This window comes from Triturus cristatus, chromosome 7, assembly GCF_964204655.1.
Source record: "Triturus cristatus chromosome 7, aTriCri1.1, whole genome shotgun sequence".
NCBI classification, from domain to species: Eukaryota; Metazoa; Chordata; class Amphibia; order Caudata; family Salamandridae; genus Triturus; species Triturus cristatus.
Genome location: NC_140590.1, coordinates 119880075 through 119897073, shown reverse-complemented (window position 1 = coordinate 119897073; position 16999 = coordinate 119880075). Strand labels below are relative to the sequence as shown.

The 16999-nt window shown below is 43.7% G+C and overlaps 1 protein-coding gene across 2 annotated transcripts in view; it reads left to right on the top strand.

Moving 5' to 3' along the window:
* Window positions 1-16999, top strand: part of LOC146808988 (sialic acid-binding Ig-like lectin 13) — a 492860-nt gene that overhangs the window by 240334 nt on the left and 235527 nt on the right. For both annotated transcript variants that reach the window (XM_085615782.1, XM_085615783.1), the window contains exon 5: window positions 10481-10786. In XM_085615782.1, the coding sequence (XP_085471908.1) occupies window positions 10481-10786 (306 nt within the window). The remainder of the gene's footprint in view (window positions 1-10480; window positions 10787-16999) is intronic.

The following is a 16999-nucleotide window of genomic DNA, read 5'->3' as shown; positions in this document are numbered from 1 at the left end:
AAACGGTAGACAAAACTGTCCCCATTGTGGCCCGTTAGAGTATCAAATACCTTGTGTGTGGATGCGGACGTCTCCAATTATGATGTGACTGGAAAGGGGATATCGGCCGTCACACAGACGTTTGAACCGCTAGTGCCGTCATTGGCGTCAGGATGACGCCGCCGGTACGTATCAAACAGAGATGAAAGACTGTACCGTGGGCACCGTATTGGCCCTGACGTTCAATGGAAGAAAGTGGGAAGGATGCCCAAATGTGATATGACACATTAAAATACAGCGTTATGGTGTTTTTTCTGCCAAACTGAATCTTGTAATTACATCATTGCAAACATATCAGCCGCTTGGTTTCAAATTGTGAACGAAGTATGTAGGGAGCACAATTAAGCATAGTTGGTATGAAGTATGTAGGGAGTACAATTACAAAAAGTAAACATCGTAGGTATACAATAACCAATTGAGTGGTGACACAACATACATATTGCGTTGGTACATACCATATCGTTGCACCAGTTAAAATGATATCAGCCGCTTAATGTACAAGGATGCAGAGCATGTCAGTACCAAAATTGAAGGCAAGCTAAATAACCTTGGTGTGCATTAACCATCAGCAAAGACAGTGATTTAGATATAAAACCTTTTTTTTTAAAACACATGATATATACAGTACATAATTGACTGGTGTTATGCATGGTATATGTGCATGTTGGTCATGACAATGACAATAGGAGCTAGTGTGACCCTCATAAGGTGGATGGCCAGGCTCCCTAATTTTTCAGGTACGTGAGAATCCTAAATACAATTTATCCATTACTAAGCAAAGAAACCTGTCTACTTATTCCTTCAAATTCGTTCAGACCCCGTGTAAATGTGTCTAATGAATGCATCCTTCTGCATTCACGTTTACTGAGAATATTGGCGAAATCACCCCCTCTGGGATTGGGTTTTACCTTCTCAATTACCCACCATCTCAGACTTTCAGCTGTGTGTTCAAACGTACTAAAGTGCTCTACTAGAGGCGCGCCTTGTACCTTACAGCGTATGCGACTGCAATGTTGTAGGATGCGGCATTTTACTCTCTGGGTAGTCTGTCCTACATACATAAATCCACACTGGCAAATGATCGCATAAATTACTCCGGTGGTATAACAGTTGCTGTGCTCCTGTAGTGTGTGTTTCTGTTCATTGTGTGTAAATTCAGTAATTTCCTCTGTCAAGGAGCAGGCTTTGCATAGGCCACATTTGTGATGCCCTCTAATCGGTGGGATCCCCCACAACGTAGTTTGGCCCAGTGGGCGTTGTATCGGTAGTAAGGATTTGACCACATGGTCCCTCACGTTTTTGCCTTTTCTAAAGGCATGTAACGGAGGGGGCATATTACCCAATTAGTCCACCACTAGATGCCAGTGCTGGTTAATGGTCTTCTTAATTGCATTGCTTTTAGTGTTAAAGGTAGTCACTCATACGATCCTTTCTTCACTAGTGCTAGCTTTTGGTTTCGGGACCAATAGGAACTCCCTATGATTGTGCCAAGCACGTTTACGTGCTTTCTTAAGGAGTCTTATTGGATAGCCACGTTCAATTAATCTGGAGAGAAGGCCTGTTGACTCTTCAAAATAGTCCTCTGCATTGAGTCAGTAACTTAACAAAAGACCTGCACCACACAAGGTCCCTACTGAATTCATTATTGAACTTCTCAATGTGGTCCCGAAACCAAAAGACGGGTCGCAACGTCGACGCCCCTATAATTAGCCTGGACCCCACATGCTTTCCCAAACGTGCCACACAAGAATGTAACTGGTGTAAATCAAAATTGTAATTAATTTGATTGTTTACCATAAACGTGGCCAGGCCCTGATAAGGTGGTGAGTCATAACCGGTCCATTTGTTTAAAAATACTAATGTTTATCTCCCTTATGTTACTACTTTGAAGTCTTTTTCACACCTCTCTACACCTGAGCACTTTCCTTTATGCATGTTCCACCTGGAGCAACCTTCTACATTTAATGACAAATGTACATGATCTTTAAAACAATGCCCCTGAATTTTACACCATTGGCATAAGAATTAAATGCATGGCCAAGTAAGCTTTGGGTGTTTGCACTTTTACTTTCATGGTTTGAATAAGGTATTTAATACTATGAGCAGGTGCTGTGCATTAGTTTGGAAAGCACAGCGATGGAACATATTTACAACAATATGTTGCATCTCTGTGCTTCCCCCTGCGCTGGCGGACAAACTGCTGCCATTTGCTGACCCAGGCACCCTTGCACCATGCAGCAAGCATGCCTGCATCATGGGGAGATTGTTTTTGTTCAGGAAAGGACACCTTCCTGAACAAAAACAATCTGAGTGGCGGTCTTTCTGTGTTTGAGAGGGATCCATTTGAAGGTCTTACATAGGAGACGGAGTTGATCTGGCGGTCCATTTTGAGCTCTGAGCCCAGGATGATTCCCTGGTTGCGTGCATGGTCCGTGAGGGTAGGTGGGCTTCCGAGGGTGGGGGGCCACTAGGTGTCGTTCCAGGCATCTGGGTTTGGGCCCATGATGAGTACTTCCGTTTAGTTGGTGTTTAGTTGTAGGCAGCTGTTTTTCATCCATTTGGCGACGGCTTCCATGCCTTCTCGAAAGTTGTGCCTGGCGGTGTTGGATTCGTTGGATAGGGAGAGGATGAGTTGGGTGTTGTCTGCGTATGACACAATGTTGAGTCTGTAGGTTCTGACGATGGCGGCGAGCGGAGCCATGTAGACGTTGAAGAACGTAGGGCTGAGGGAGGACACCTGGGGGACTCCGCATGTGGTAGGTGTAGGGTCCGAGAGGAAAGGGGAGAGTCTGACACACTGCGTTCTGCCAGAGAGGAAGGAGCGGATCCAGTCGAGTGCCTTGTCTTGGATGCCTGAATTGTGGAGTCTGCGTATTAGTGTGCGGTGAGAGACTGTGTTGAACGCCGCTAAGTCGAGGAGGATGAGGGCTGCTGTTTCTGGCCAGCTCCAATATGAGTTTCTGTCCTCCAGCCCCTCTGGGGATAGGCTCTTGGAAGACATACTGCTCCTTGCCCTGGGAGGGATCTGCAATCCTGGAGTAGGTATCCCCCTAATCAACATGTCGCAATCCAAAACCCACCCCCCTCCTCATCATGTTGCAATCCAAGACCCTCCTGTGGGTCTTCATCCAATTCCTCATCATAGTCCAACTCTTCCTCCTTATCTTTTGGGGTCTGGTTGGCCTCTGCTCATGCCCTCAGGTGGTTTTGAAGCTCTACCTTTTTAGTGCTCCTCTTAGCAGGCAACCTCCTCTCCTGACAAAACTCTGTGATCTAGGCCACGGTGTATCTGTCCAGGTTGCCCAGCTCAAACTCCATCTTTTCAGGTGGGGCCACAAACACCTCAGCCAGGTAGAGTAAAAATGAATTAGGAAAAAGCAAAAAGGCCAATCAGGGAGAAATGATTTGAATTGGTCTTAGATATGGTATGGTAGTGTACATCAAATTACTGTATGGCACTGCACAAACACAAGTCCTATCCTCACCACTGATCACCAAGGTTAGAAAATGTGTCCCTGGTAGATGGTGGTCTGAGCCCTGAAAAAGCAGCAACAACAATCCTAGACAGTGTAAGGCACCAGCATTCCCCAAATTAACCTGTGCTCACCCACTGGTAGCTTGGCACAGAGCAGTCAGACTTAACTTAGAGGAAATGTGTAAAGTATTTGTGCAACACTTCAAACAGTAAAAACTGTGAAAAGACCACACAAAACGATCCCACACCAGGTTAGAAAAATAGACAATATTTTAATAAATAATAGGGAAGTGAAAAGATGACCATGAGAGAGGCTTTTCAAATTTTTTACGTTTTTTCTGAGCTTCTGCTTTGTCACATGGGCTGGGAAAAGTGTATAGTTCTCTAGTGGTTGGGTCTAAGGCTGCATTTGCAGCCTGAGGAAAATAAAAGAAATTCTGACATACACATGTATTGAATTTCTAAGCTTTATTTTTAATTGTGAATATTGACACAGTAAATACGTCTTATCATAATGAAGGTGTTTGATTACTGCTATTGTCCCCAGTGAGTTTAATGGTGTTGCAATATCTAATATAGCATGTGGCTGTTTTTTGATGTGGTGACCACCCGACAAAGCTATTAGGACTGGCTGTATATATATTCCCTTACATTGTGATGTTGCATCGGGCATTGGTGGAAGCAGTGTGGTTATTGGGTCCAGGACCCACCAGAGTTGTATTGTGATAGGAGGGTGTCACCAAAGGTATTTTAATCTACCTGAACATATTTATTTATAATTTTATATTTAGTAGTGTGTGTGTAATGTTGTGTAGTTCCTATATATAAGGATCCACCCGTAGGTACAATATGTCAAAATCTCCCCCAAAAAAATATGTATCCCACAGTCGTGGAGAGTACACATCAGTTGTTTAAATACCCCTCACACACCAAAAGGGCTCTTGGTGTCATGCTTCATCATAGGGGTCTTCCCGCCCCTCTACGGGACGGGGCGTGCTACGACCTACGTCTACGTGGGAGCACTGTTATTAATGAGACGACTATGTGTGATGCGAGGGTGTGAGAGGAAGGGTCAGGAGTGGATGGAAACGTGAATTAAAAAATACCTGGCTCTTTGGTCAAAGAAATTTATTATACCGTTTGAGCTGGTATTAGTAAAAAGATGAGGGGGAGGAGGAAGGATGCCTCAATGAGCTGTGCCTCCTAAATGTGTCGACATGTTTCAAAGCTTCCCCGTGCTTCTTCTTCAGGACCTTAAGGATCCCTTCCTAAAACTCACTGTGATGTGTAAAATGAAAATGATGAATGAATAAATGAAAAAGGAAGTAAATAACCTCCCAAGGTAAGTAATGCCTAAATAGGTCTTACATGGTCCATTAACCTAGAAAAAAAAAAAAAAAAGGGAGATAAAAGCCATATTTCACGTAGCTAGATGATCAATCCATCGTGTGCAAATAGTGATCTGAAAAATAAGTGATATAATACTCTCCTCTTAACGCTATCCATAACGTTATCACGTGGTCTGTGATGAAGATACTAGGTGACAAATAGACATAAACATTAGACAGAACATACACGTAACATAAAGCACACACTCTATTCAGAAAGGAACAGAGTTCCTATGATCCTAAAATTCCCCAAAACAATAGTTATTCATAACAGTGGGAACATGTAAAAAAAACCAACATACTTGCTGTAAAGAGAGTAAATAGCCTCATGAGCTCGTGTACCGAGTGGTGGAAGTGCCAAATCGGCTATCTATATGGTGGAACAAAAGAGAAAGTATATTCCCAATAGGTCACGAGAAAGACGTTGAAGTGGTCCTAGGTAGGCAATCCCTACAGGTAACGGCTATGCCGTACTTACAACTCCCTGGAACAATGTCCTGCCAAGTAAACCACCTCGGTCGGCTCCGTCGGTGATACTGAGCGGGAGGGAGCAGCTTTAAATACTAGCTTCAATCAAGGTAAGCGCGCGAAAGCCGGCGTTTACACCGTTGCGCATTGACCCGCTACCTCTGCCTTCAACGACCCGGAACCGGAAGTAAGCCGGCCGGGTCAAAGTGTGATACATAGTATAATTATATACCAGAGACATAATACTAAGTGCCTGATGAATTTAACTGCGGACAATACTCAACAGCAAAACTACACAGAAAGTGGCATTTAAATAAACGAACTCCGCTTCGGTGAAAAAAATAATGTATAGACGAAGGCAAATTGCTTTAAATACAACCATGTTCAAATCAACTGGGTCTAGGCATAGTCTGAAGCCCAAAGGTCAAAAAAGGCACTCTCAAGGGTGTTTAGGAGGGATAACCCCACCCGTTGTTGCCGGTGGCCTTGAACATCAACCTTAGTTTATAGAGAACCAAGTATGGGCACAGTGACACCTAGAGTTAGGTAATGACACATACAACATGGAAGAGGATTATGAAACAGGCAAACTCTCCAAAACCGGCGAGAAAGGAGGCTGCATAGATCAGGAAATCATCACTGATACGTGAAGAGTTGGTAGTCTGAAAATCACAGATGGAATCGATTCCATGGTATTTCGTCATTCAGTCCACAGATGTGTGTTCCAAGACGAAAAACCCAACGCTGTTCTTTTTCAAGGAGGCCATGTTCTCCGCCCAATTGTTCAATCACTGTCCACTGTAAATCGTCAATACCATGTTCCCTGGATATGTAGTGGCTGGACATCTTAGTAGTACTCCTCCCACATCTTACATTACTTCGATGTTCACCTATACGTATCTTGATTGGTCTAGTGGTCATCCCCACATATTTAAGACCACATGGGCAGGTGATTAGATAGACCACATTTTTGCTATTACAATTAGTAAAGCTTCTCTGGTCCCACTCATCACCATTCCGGAATTTAATGTGTTTGCTTTTGTTCGTGAGGTGGCATGTGCTACAGTTACCACATGGGTGATGTCCCTGTATTGGTGGTGGAAAACCTTCAATTATAGGCCGGGGTGTGTTCCTGGGTCTAGTATGGACAAACATGTCTCTGAGGTTCCTACCTCTTTTGTGTGCAAACATTGGTTTAGTGATATTCAGACCGCAACTGTTGAGAAGTCGCCAATGTTTGTTCATTATCTTCGTGATCTTGTTGGAATGCGTGTTATAAGTGGTTACACAGATAGGTCGGTCTTCAGCCTGAGTGAATACTTTGTCTTCCGATAAGGCTTCTCTGTTGTTATTCCTTGCTCTCTTAAGGGCTTTGTCAATGACTTTATCGGGGTAGTTCCATCTAATCAACTTTTGGCGTAGTTCAGATGCTTGTTTCTTGAACTCATTAGTTTCAGTACAATTTCTCCGTAAACGGAGGAATTGTTCATACGGTACGTTCTCCCTCAAGTGGCGGGGGTGGAAGCTATCGAACAGGAGTAAGCAGTTTTTTGCCGTTGCTTTGAAGTGTGTGGCGGTTTTCAGTCTGCCCTGGTCCGGATAGATATGAAGATCCAGAAAAACCAAATTGTCATTTGATACTGTATGTGTGAATTTAAGAAATGCATTTTGTTGGTTAAGCCACAGCATGAAGGCCTCAGTTGAGTCAGCATCACCTTCCCATATGACCAGAACGTTATCAATGTATCTTTTCCAGACTTTGATGTGTGTAAGGAAGGGGTTCGTGGTATGCAAGATTCTGTTGGCCTCTAGATGGTGTACATAGAGGCCGGCCAGGCTTGGAGCGAAGGTGCTCCCTATGCTGGTACCGTGTCTTTGTTCATATATGTCTTTAGCATACATGAAGAAGTTTCGGGTGAGTGCCAGAGATACACATTCCATCACTAAATTGCGAGGTGTCTGATATTCCCAAGGAGCGGAAAACAATACTTCCTCTATAATGAGCAGCGTTTCGTCATGCTGGAGGCTAGTATAAAGACTCTCAACATCAAGTCCCATGAGGAGATTCTTGGTAGGGTCAAAGTCAATATCCTGCAGCACTTGCAAGACATTCTTGGTGTCTCCCAAATAGGTGCTGGTGGCTTGAACCAAGGGGCGAAGAAAGGCATTCACGAACCTGGACAGTGGTTCCAAGATGGAATTGACCCCGGAATCAATGGGTCTACCTGGGGGGGACCCAAGGTTTTTATGGATCTTAGGTATGGTATAAAAATAGGGGACCCTGGGGCTTCTATTGACCAGAAATTCAGCCTCTTTCTTAGAGATCCAATCATTAGCTAGTGCTTCTTCCACCATAGTGACAATTCTGATCCTGATTGATTCAGTAGGGTCTTCCTGTAGGATACCATAGTTCCTACAATCATCTAGGAGTTACCTACATTCGTTATCATAATTGTCTGTGGTTTGTAACACAATCGCTCCCCCCTTGTCTGCGGGTTTGATTGTGATATCCTGGTTCATTGATAATTGGCGTATTGCCTCCTTTTCCTCCCTTGACGTATTTTGAAAGGTGTTGTCGTTCACTGTTGAGATATCCTGTATTTCCCCCATCACGGCTTTCTCAAAGGTAAGGATTTCTACAGGAAGTGTGGAGTCAGGGGGTACAAAGGTAGATTTATTGCGAAGTCCTGTGTCCTTTCTATTCACCTCAGTGGTGGGTTGGTTACTGAAGAACACTTTCAATTTCAGTTTGCGAATGAACTCAGTAATTTCTGTAAGAATCTTAAATTTGTCAAACCGGTTTGTGGGTAGAAAGCCTAGTCCTCTCTCAAGGACTTTGCTCTGTATAATGGACCATGTAAGACCTATTTAGGCATTACTTACCTTGGGAGGTTATTTACTTCCTTTTTCATTTATTCATTCATCATTTTCATTTTACACATCACAGTGAGTTTTAGGACGGGATCCTTAAGGTCCTGAAGAAGAAGCACGGGGAAGCTTCGAAACATGTCGACACATTTAGGAGGCACAGCTCATTGAGGCATCCCTCCTCCTCCTCCTCACCTTTTTACTAATACCAGCTCAAACGGTATAATAAATTTCTTTGACCAAAGAGCCAGGTATTTTTTAATTCACGTTTCCATCCACTCCTGACCCTTCCTCTCACACCCTCGCATCACACATAGTCGTCTCATTAATAACAGTGCTCCCACGTAGACGTAGGTCGTAGCACGCCCCGTCTCATAGAGGGGCGGGAAGACCCCTATGATGAAGCATGACACCAAGGGCCCTTTTCGTGTGTGAGGGGTATTTAAACAACTGATGTGTACTCTCCACGACTGTGGGATACATATTTTTTTGTGGAAGATTTTGACATATTGTACCTACGGGTGGATCCTTATGTTTATGAGCGTATGACTGGGAGGAAGTATCCACCTCCACCACTCGTGCGAGTGGTACCTCTCTACTCCCCACTTTGTTTCTTTTAGTTCCTATATAACCTATACAGGATCTGCACGATTGGATAACATAAACTGTGGGATTGGTGTCAGACTGGTTCCGTACACCCCCACCAGGTATGTTATCCTTTCTGTATCAGCTAGCTCACAGTGCCACTAGAATCTCCTCTTACCAAGAATAGAATAGTTATTGTCAACCTCAGAACATGACAACCCTGATCCCTCAGGATGGTGGAAACACTGTACTACATTTCGGTCAGTCACTCGTGCTTACTTAGTTTTTCTCAGAGGGATACACAGAGTAAAAATTCTGGCGTTTTACAATAAGGGTTATTGCACAGTTGTTATTCTAGTGTAGAATAGATGTGCTGCAACAACCGGTAGATAGTAGCAGATATATATGATTAGCAGTACAATGAAAGTAAAAGGATGGAATAGTTCTACCATCTTGCAGTAGTCATGAATACATACAGGTATATAAAATACATGACAATATGGTGGGTACTCCTACGATGCTTCCTAACTAGATGTACCTAAGTGTACCTAGCATGGGTGTAAGTGTTAAGCCAAGAATCCCTCTAGGATTTAGTCGAACCCCAATACCTGAATTGAGAGACTGTGGGACCCCGTCCTGGTCTCGAGTTGGACACCCCGCAAGGGATGTTAGACCACTGCGGGCTGGAGTATCTGCATGCAGGAACTTCAGCGTCTCTGGACAGTGTGTCAGCTGGGAAGTCTCGGTCTCCTCTGTCTTTCTAAGCAACACGTGTTGTATATATATCCATAGGTCTCCCCAGTCGTCCTTCCTTGCTGAGTTACTGTGTCGGCCTTAATGGTGACGTCGAACCTACATTTTATGCAGAGATATTATGCAGGAGCTGGTAGTCCTGCTGCTCTTCCAAGAAACCTCATGCATAATGTATGAGATTCGAACATAGGGAAAACCCGCGTTCTGAATGCAGTGTCGTATCTGGGTAAAAGGTCAGTCCCTGTAAGCCGTTATGTGTGTAATGTTGGGAAGGATATAGGTGAAAGGTTGTGATGTTGCCTGTTCCTATATTGGGGTACCTATATGGACTATAACAGCAATAAAAGTACTTTGCCCTTTTTAAAGAAAAAGCACTCACTGGACAATAATTTATTGAGGGTCGTTGTGTTCCAGGGAATTGGGATTACTAGCAAATACCGGCTTCTCTGAGTAGGCCTTTGACTGCTCTGCTTTGCTACCCTGAGAGTTAAGTGCTACAGTAGGGTATTTGGTTCTCAGTAAAGAGATAATTGTCAATGTATTACTTGTGAAGAACTCATACCCATCGCAACTAATAGCCACATTTCATACACATACAGTTTTAGGTGTAGCTAAAAAGTGCTTTCACTTTCTTTCCTCCAGTACTCTTTTCCATCAGTCCACATAGTGTGCTCTCTTATGTGTGTGTTGGCGTCTCAGCGTATAACCTGGATGTTCACGACTTTCTGGTCATGTGTTGTCTGTTTTCAGCATATAAACCTACAATACAACCATGACAACAAAAAACGGCCTTTGTACAATAAATCAGACATGTTTGCATTGTCGAGTTACTTTACAACTGCTGCTACCCAGATGATCACTTTTATATACAAAAATAATATGCATTTTGATTTCTGTCCCCTAGATCTACAGGACACGCCGGAAATCTCCCTCCCTGATCGAGTGATCGAGGGTGAAACGGTGACTGTGGAGTGCACGGCGCCCGGGAGGTGCTCTGGCACCACCCCGAAGATAACCTGGACCACAGAGTCACAGTTTAAATACAATCAGTCATTTTATAAAACTGATAATCCGAATGGTACCAGAACCTATAAATCTATTATCACTTTCACAGCTTCGATGGAGTATAACAACAAACGTCTGTACTGCACCGCATACTTTCCCACTGTGAGGAAATATACTACCAGCAGTGTCTCTCTGAATGTTGAATGTAAGTACAGCCTTTGACCAATGAACAAATTAACGATCTCATGGCTTGTCAAAGTGATCAATATATGTCGAGCTTCTGTTATATCACATCGTACATCAGTGTCAGGCAGCAGTGGCAACAAATAACATAGGGGCATATTATCAAGCACGGCATTAAAATTATCGCCGCTTTAGCAGCAGAGAATTTCAATAGAAGCTCATGTTGACACCAGAACATGGGCTTCTAAGGGGAATTCTCATGGGCATATTATCAAGCCCATTATCACCGCTTTAGCGGCAGTTTTCTGCCGCTAAAGTGGCGATAATTTTAACGCAGTTTCTTGATAATATAACCCATGGTGATTCAAGGGTTGTGCTAAGTGTGTGAACAAGGCTTATATCAGTGTCAGAGAAGGAACAAGGCTTATATCAGTGTCAGAGCAACACTTTTAAAACTCATCATTCCTAAAGTTGGTAAATAAATAGCATACCACCAACGCCTTGAAAAGTAGGGTTTGCAGGAAAAAAAACGAAACCTTCTTTTTAGGAAAATTCTCCTTCTGTACCTGCAGGTCAACTTTCAAGAAGTTGCAACGATTGTCCACTTTGCGAAACTTTTTCGGAGGATTTTCATCTTGCAGCACCCTAATTTGAAACATAAAATACCATATTTAAGGAGTAAAATGAAGTCACCAGAAAATACCTCTCTCTACTCTAAACACATGTTCTGCGAACAACAAAAAGAGGAACAGTGAACAGGGAAAAAACAAGCATTTGCGATGCATTCGGTCTCTCCTTTGAGACCTTATATGTATTTAGCTATGCAGCACATTGGCCTGGGTGCTGAAACATCTACTGTTCTTTAACATGGAGGTAAAGTAAGCACCAAACTGCGTGAGATGCCAGGTATGGGAACACATGGATCGAAATATTGCCTCTCAGCGGGAAGTGGTACAGTCCAAAGCTCTGTTTTTAATATAAATGCAGGGCCTTCTGTGGTCATATCACTGAAAATACACGGGGCAGATTTACAATGAACTAACGCAGCACAGTGCAGCAAGTCATTTTGCTGCGCCGTGCTACATTAGTTTGGAAGGCCATTACAAAAATGGGGTAACCCTAAAGTGGTCGTGGACCTGGGTACAGCATAATACAAAAAACAGTGGTCCTAGACATTCTTTATAAAGACATAAGTCAATTCCCTGTTTGGGTATTTTCAATGACAATTTTCATGAGCATTCTCAGGCGCAAAGCACCTGCTCATAGTATTAAATACCTTATTCAAACCATGAAAGAAAAAGTGCAAACACGCAAAGCTTACTTGACCATGCATTTAATTCCTGTGCCAATGGCTTACAATTCAGGGACATTCCTTTAAAGATAATGTACATTTGTCATTAAATGTAGAAGGTTGCTCCAGGTGGAACATGCGTAAAGGAAAGTGCTCAGGTGTAGAGAGGTGTGAAAAGGACTTCAAAGTAGTGACATAAGGGAGATAAACATTAGTATTTTTGAACAAATGGACCGTTTATGGTAAACAATCAAATTAATTACAATTTTGATTACACAGTTACATTCTTGCGTGGCACATTTGGGAAAGTGTGTGGGGTCCAGGCTAATTATAGGGGCGTTGACGTTTCGACCCGTCTTGTGGCCATGAGGGTAGTTCCAGCCTCGGCCTTGCGGGTCTTCCTCAGGACAGGGTGGGGCAACCAAATTAGATATAGTCACAACCTAAAGGACGAAGTTAAGGAAAGGATCAGGGTGTTGCACTAAGGGGTAAAAGCAATTTAAGAAAAGGGGCCATTAAATGGGGCTTACCTGCCAAAAACTTGCAGGGTGCAGGTTCCTATTAAATAGAGGTCCATGAAAATTCTATGGCCCAAGGGCAATTCCCTGGTAATTGCGCATCAAATTAGTAACCTAAAATTAAAAAGGGGGGGGAAATTAGATATACATACCCAAGGGTACATAACCAATAATGTTAAGGTGTTTATAAGAAACGGGAAAGTATTTTACCTTACTCATACGTAATTGCAAGCGTTGGAAGGCAATCGGTCTCCGTGGGCAGTCAACCGTAGAGAGGGCAATGAATGCAGGTTCGTTATTGGAGGGGGTAGAGAGGGGAATTAAACGGGAGAAACGGTAGACAAAACTGTCCCCATTGTGGCCCGTTAGAGTATCAAATACCTTGTGTGTGGATGCGGACGTCTCCAATTATGATGTGACTGGAACGGGGATATCGGCCGTCACACAGACGTTTAAACCGCTAGTGCCGTCATTGGCGTCAGGATGACGCCGCCGGTACGTATCAAACAGAGATGAAAGACTGTACCGTGGGCACCGTATTGGCCCTGACGTTCAATGGAAGAAAGTGGGAAGGATGCCCAAATGTGATATGACACATTAAAATACAGCGTTATGGTGTTTTTTCTGCCAAACTGACTCTTGTAATTACATCATTCCGAACATATCAGCCGCTTGGTTTCAAATTGTGAACAAAGTATGTAGGGAGTACAATTAAGCATCGTTGGTATGAAGTATGTTGGGAGTACAATTACAAAAAGTAAACATCGTAGGTATACAATAACCAATTGAGTGGTGACACAACATACATATTGCGTTGGTACATACCATATCGTTGCACCAGTTAAAATGATATCAGCCGCTTAATGTACAAGGATGCAGAGCATGTCAGTACCAAAATTGAAGGCAAGCTAAATAATCTTGGTGTGCATTAACCATCAGCAATGACAGTGATTTAGATATAAAACCTTTTTTTTTTAAAACACATGATATATACAGTACATAATTGACTGGTGTTATGCATGGTATATGTGCATGTTGGTCATGACAATGACAATAGGAGCTAGTGTGACCCTCATAAGGTGGATGGCCAGGCTCCCTAATGTTTCAGGTACGTGAGAATCCTAAATACAATTTATCCATTACTAAGCAAAGAAACCGGTCTACTTATTCCTTCAAATTCGTTCAGACCCCGTGTAATTGTGTCTAATGAATGCATCCATCTGCATTCACGTTTACTGAGAATATTGGCGAAATCACCCCCTCTGGGATTGGGTTTTACCTTCTCAATTACCCACCATCTCAGACTTTCAGCTGTGTGTTCAAACGTACTAAAGTGCTCTACTAGAGGTGCGCCTTGTACCTTACAGCGTATGTGACTGCAATGTTGTAGGATGCGGCATTTTACTCTCTGGGTAGTCTGTCCTACATACATAAATCCACACTGGCAAATGATCGCATATTTTACTCCGGTGGTATAACAGTTGCTGTGCTCCTGTAGTGTGTGTTTCTGTTAATTGTGTGTAAATTCAGTAATTTCCTCTGTCAAGGAGCAGGCTTTGCATAGGCCACATTTGTGATGCCCTCTAATCGGTGGGATCCCCCACAACGTAGTTTGGCCCAGTGGGCGTTGTATCGGTAGTAAGGATTTGACCACATGGTCCCTCAAGTTTTTGCCTTTTCTAAAGGCATGTAACGGAGGGGGCATATTACCCAATTAGTCCACCACTAGATGCCAGTGCTGGTTAATGGTCTTCTTAATTGCATTGCTTTTAGTGTTAAAGGTAGGCACTCATACGATCCTTTCTTCACTAGTGCTAGCTTTTGGTTTCGGGACCAATAGGAACTCCCTATGATTGTGCCAAGCACGTTTACGTGCTTTCTTAAGGAGTCTTATTGGATAGCCACGTTCAATTAATCTGGAGAGAAGGCCTGCTGACTCTTCAAAATAGTCCTCTGCATTGAGTCAGTGACTTAACAAAAGACCTGCACCACACAAGGTCCCTACTGAATTCATTATTGAACTTCTCAATGTGGTCCCGAAACCAAAAGACGGGTCGCAACGTCGACGCCCCTATAATTAGCCTGGACCCCACACGCTTTCCCAAACATGCCACACAAGAATGTAACTCGTGTAAATCAAAATTGTAATTAATTTGATTGTTTACCATAAACGTGGCCAGGCCCTGATAGGATGGTGAATCATAACCGGTCCATTTGTTTAAAAATACTAATGTTTATCTCCCTTATGTTACTACTTTGAAGTCTTTTTCACACCTCTCTACACCTGAGCAATTTCCTTTATGCATGTTCCACCTGGAGCAACCTTCTACATTTAATGACAAATGTACATGATCTTTAAAACAATGCCCCTGAATTGTACACCATTGGCATAAGAATTAAATGCATGGCCAAGTAAGCTTTGGGTGTTTGCACTTTTACTTTCATGGTTTGAAGAAGGTACTTAATACTATGAGCAGGTGCTGTGCATTAGTTTGGAAAGCACAGCGATGGAACATATTTACAACAATATGTTGCATCTCTGTGCTTCCCCCTGCGCTGGCAGACAAACTGCTGCCATTTGCTGACCCAAGCACCCTTGCACCATGGAGCAAGCATGCCTGCGTCATGGGGAGATTGTTTTTGTTCAGGAAAGGACACCTTCCTGAACAAAAACAATCTGAAGTGACATTTTTCAACTTATATGTGTGCTGCATTAGCACACATAGAAGTTGAAAAACCGCATTCTTTCAATCATTGTTCATGTGCAGGAAGGGAACCCTTCCTGAACAAAAACAAACATAAGAGGTGATTTCCTCTTTTAATGTGTGCAGCAGAATGCAGCACGCATAGAAGCAGGAAACAAAACCGAGGAGAAATTAATATATTTCTCCTCGTTGCACCTCCCTACGCCTCCCCTGGGTAGGCATAGCATTCAAACGCATTTCCAGATTTATGAGAAATCATAAATCTGGAAATGTGTTTCATTCCATGGGAGTTATAAGTAAATTAAATATGCCAATTGTGGATAAGCCAATGTTACCACATTTTAGGGAAAGAGCATAGGCATTTTAGCACAAGCACTTTACCACTGGTTAGCGCTGGGTAAGTACACATAATTCTAAAGGCAGCAAAAACCAACTCAGAAAAACAGGAGGTCTACAGGCAAAATGTACTGGGAAAGCACACCAAGGATGTCAGGTATAACACGTGTCTCCCCAGCTGAATGTGGGAAGAGCTACCCAAACCCTTAGGAGTTCTCTTCACTAAGGTGGAAGAACTTGGAGAGACATCAGCTTTAGCGTGTTCTTTTCCAGGACAGTGTTCCACCATAAAGTCCATTACATGTAGGGAGATGGACCACCTCAACAGTTTGGGATCCTCACCCCCATCTGAACCCAGAAGTGTGAGTACCAAACAGGCATGGTCTTAGCTTCTTCAGTGCCCAGACCAAAGCAAAGTCTTCTCTCTTTATTCCACTACACCTTTATTCCCTGGGAAGAACCTACTACTAGGCCCTGTCAAGTATGCTGGTCCGGTGTTGTGGAGGGCCTTGTGAGCTGGGTTAGCATCTTGAAGGTGACTCTAGCTTCGATGGGGAGCCAGTGGAGTGTGCACAGGTGCTGGGAGATGTGGCAGTGTCTTGGCAGGTTGAGGACCTTTTGGATATTCTATAGCTTGCGAGTGAGGGTTTTGTTTATTGCGGCATAGAGTGTGTTGTCGTAGTTGAGCCTGCTGGGGACCAGGGCGTGAGTGGCGGTCTTTCTGTGTTTGAGAGGGATCCATTTGAAGGTCTTACATAGGAGACGGAGTTGATCTGGCGGTCCATTTTGAGCTCTGAGTCCAGGATGATTCTCAGGTTGCGTGCATGGTCCGTGAGGGTGGGTGGGCTTCCGAGGGTGGGGGGCCACTAGGTGTTGTTCCAGGCATCTGGGTTTGGGCCCATGATGAGTACTTCCGTTTAGTTGGTGTTTAGTTGTAGGCAGCTGTTTTTCATCCATTTGGCGACGGCTTCCATGCCTTCTCGAAAGTTGTGCCTGGCGGTGTTGGGTTCATTGGATAGGGAGAGGATGAGTTGGGTGTTGTCTGCATATGACACAATGTTGAGTACGTAGGTTCTGACGATGGCGGCGAGCGGAGCCATGTAGACGTTGAAGAGCGTAGGGCTGAGGGAGGACACCTGGGGGACTCCGCAGGTGGTAGGTGTAGGGTCCGAGAGGAAAGGGGAGAGTCAGACCCACTGCGTTCTGCCAGAGAGAAAGGAGCGGATCCAGTCGAGTGCCTTGTCTTGGATGCCTGAATTGTGGAGTCTGCATATTAGTGTGTGGTGAGAGACTGTGTTGAACGCCGCTAAGTCGAGGAGGATAAGGGCTGCTGTTTCTGGCCAGCTCCAATATGAGTTTCTGTCCTCCAGCCCCTCTGGGGATAG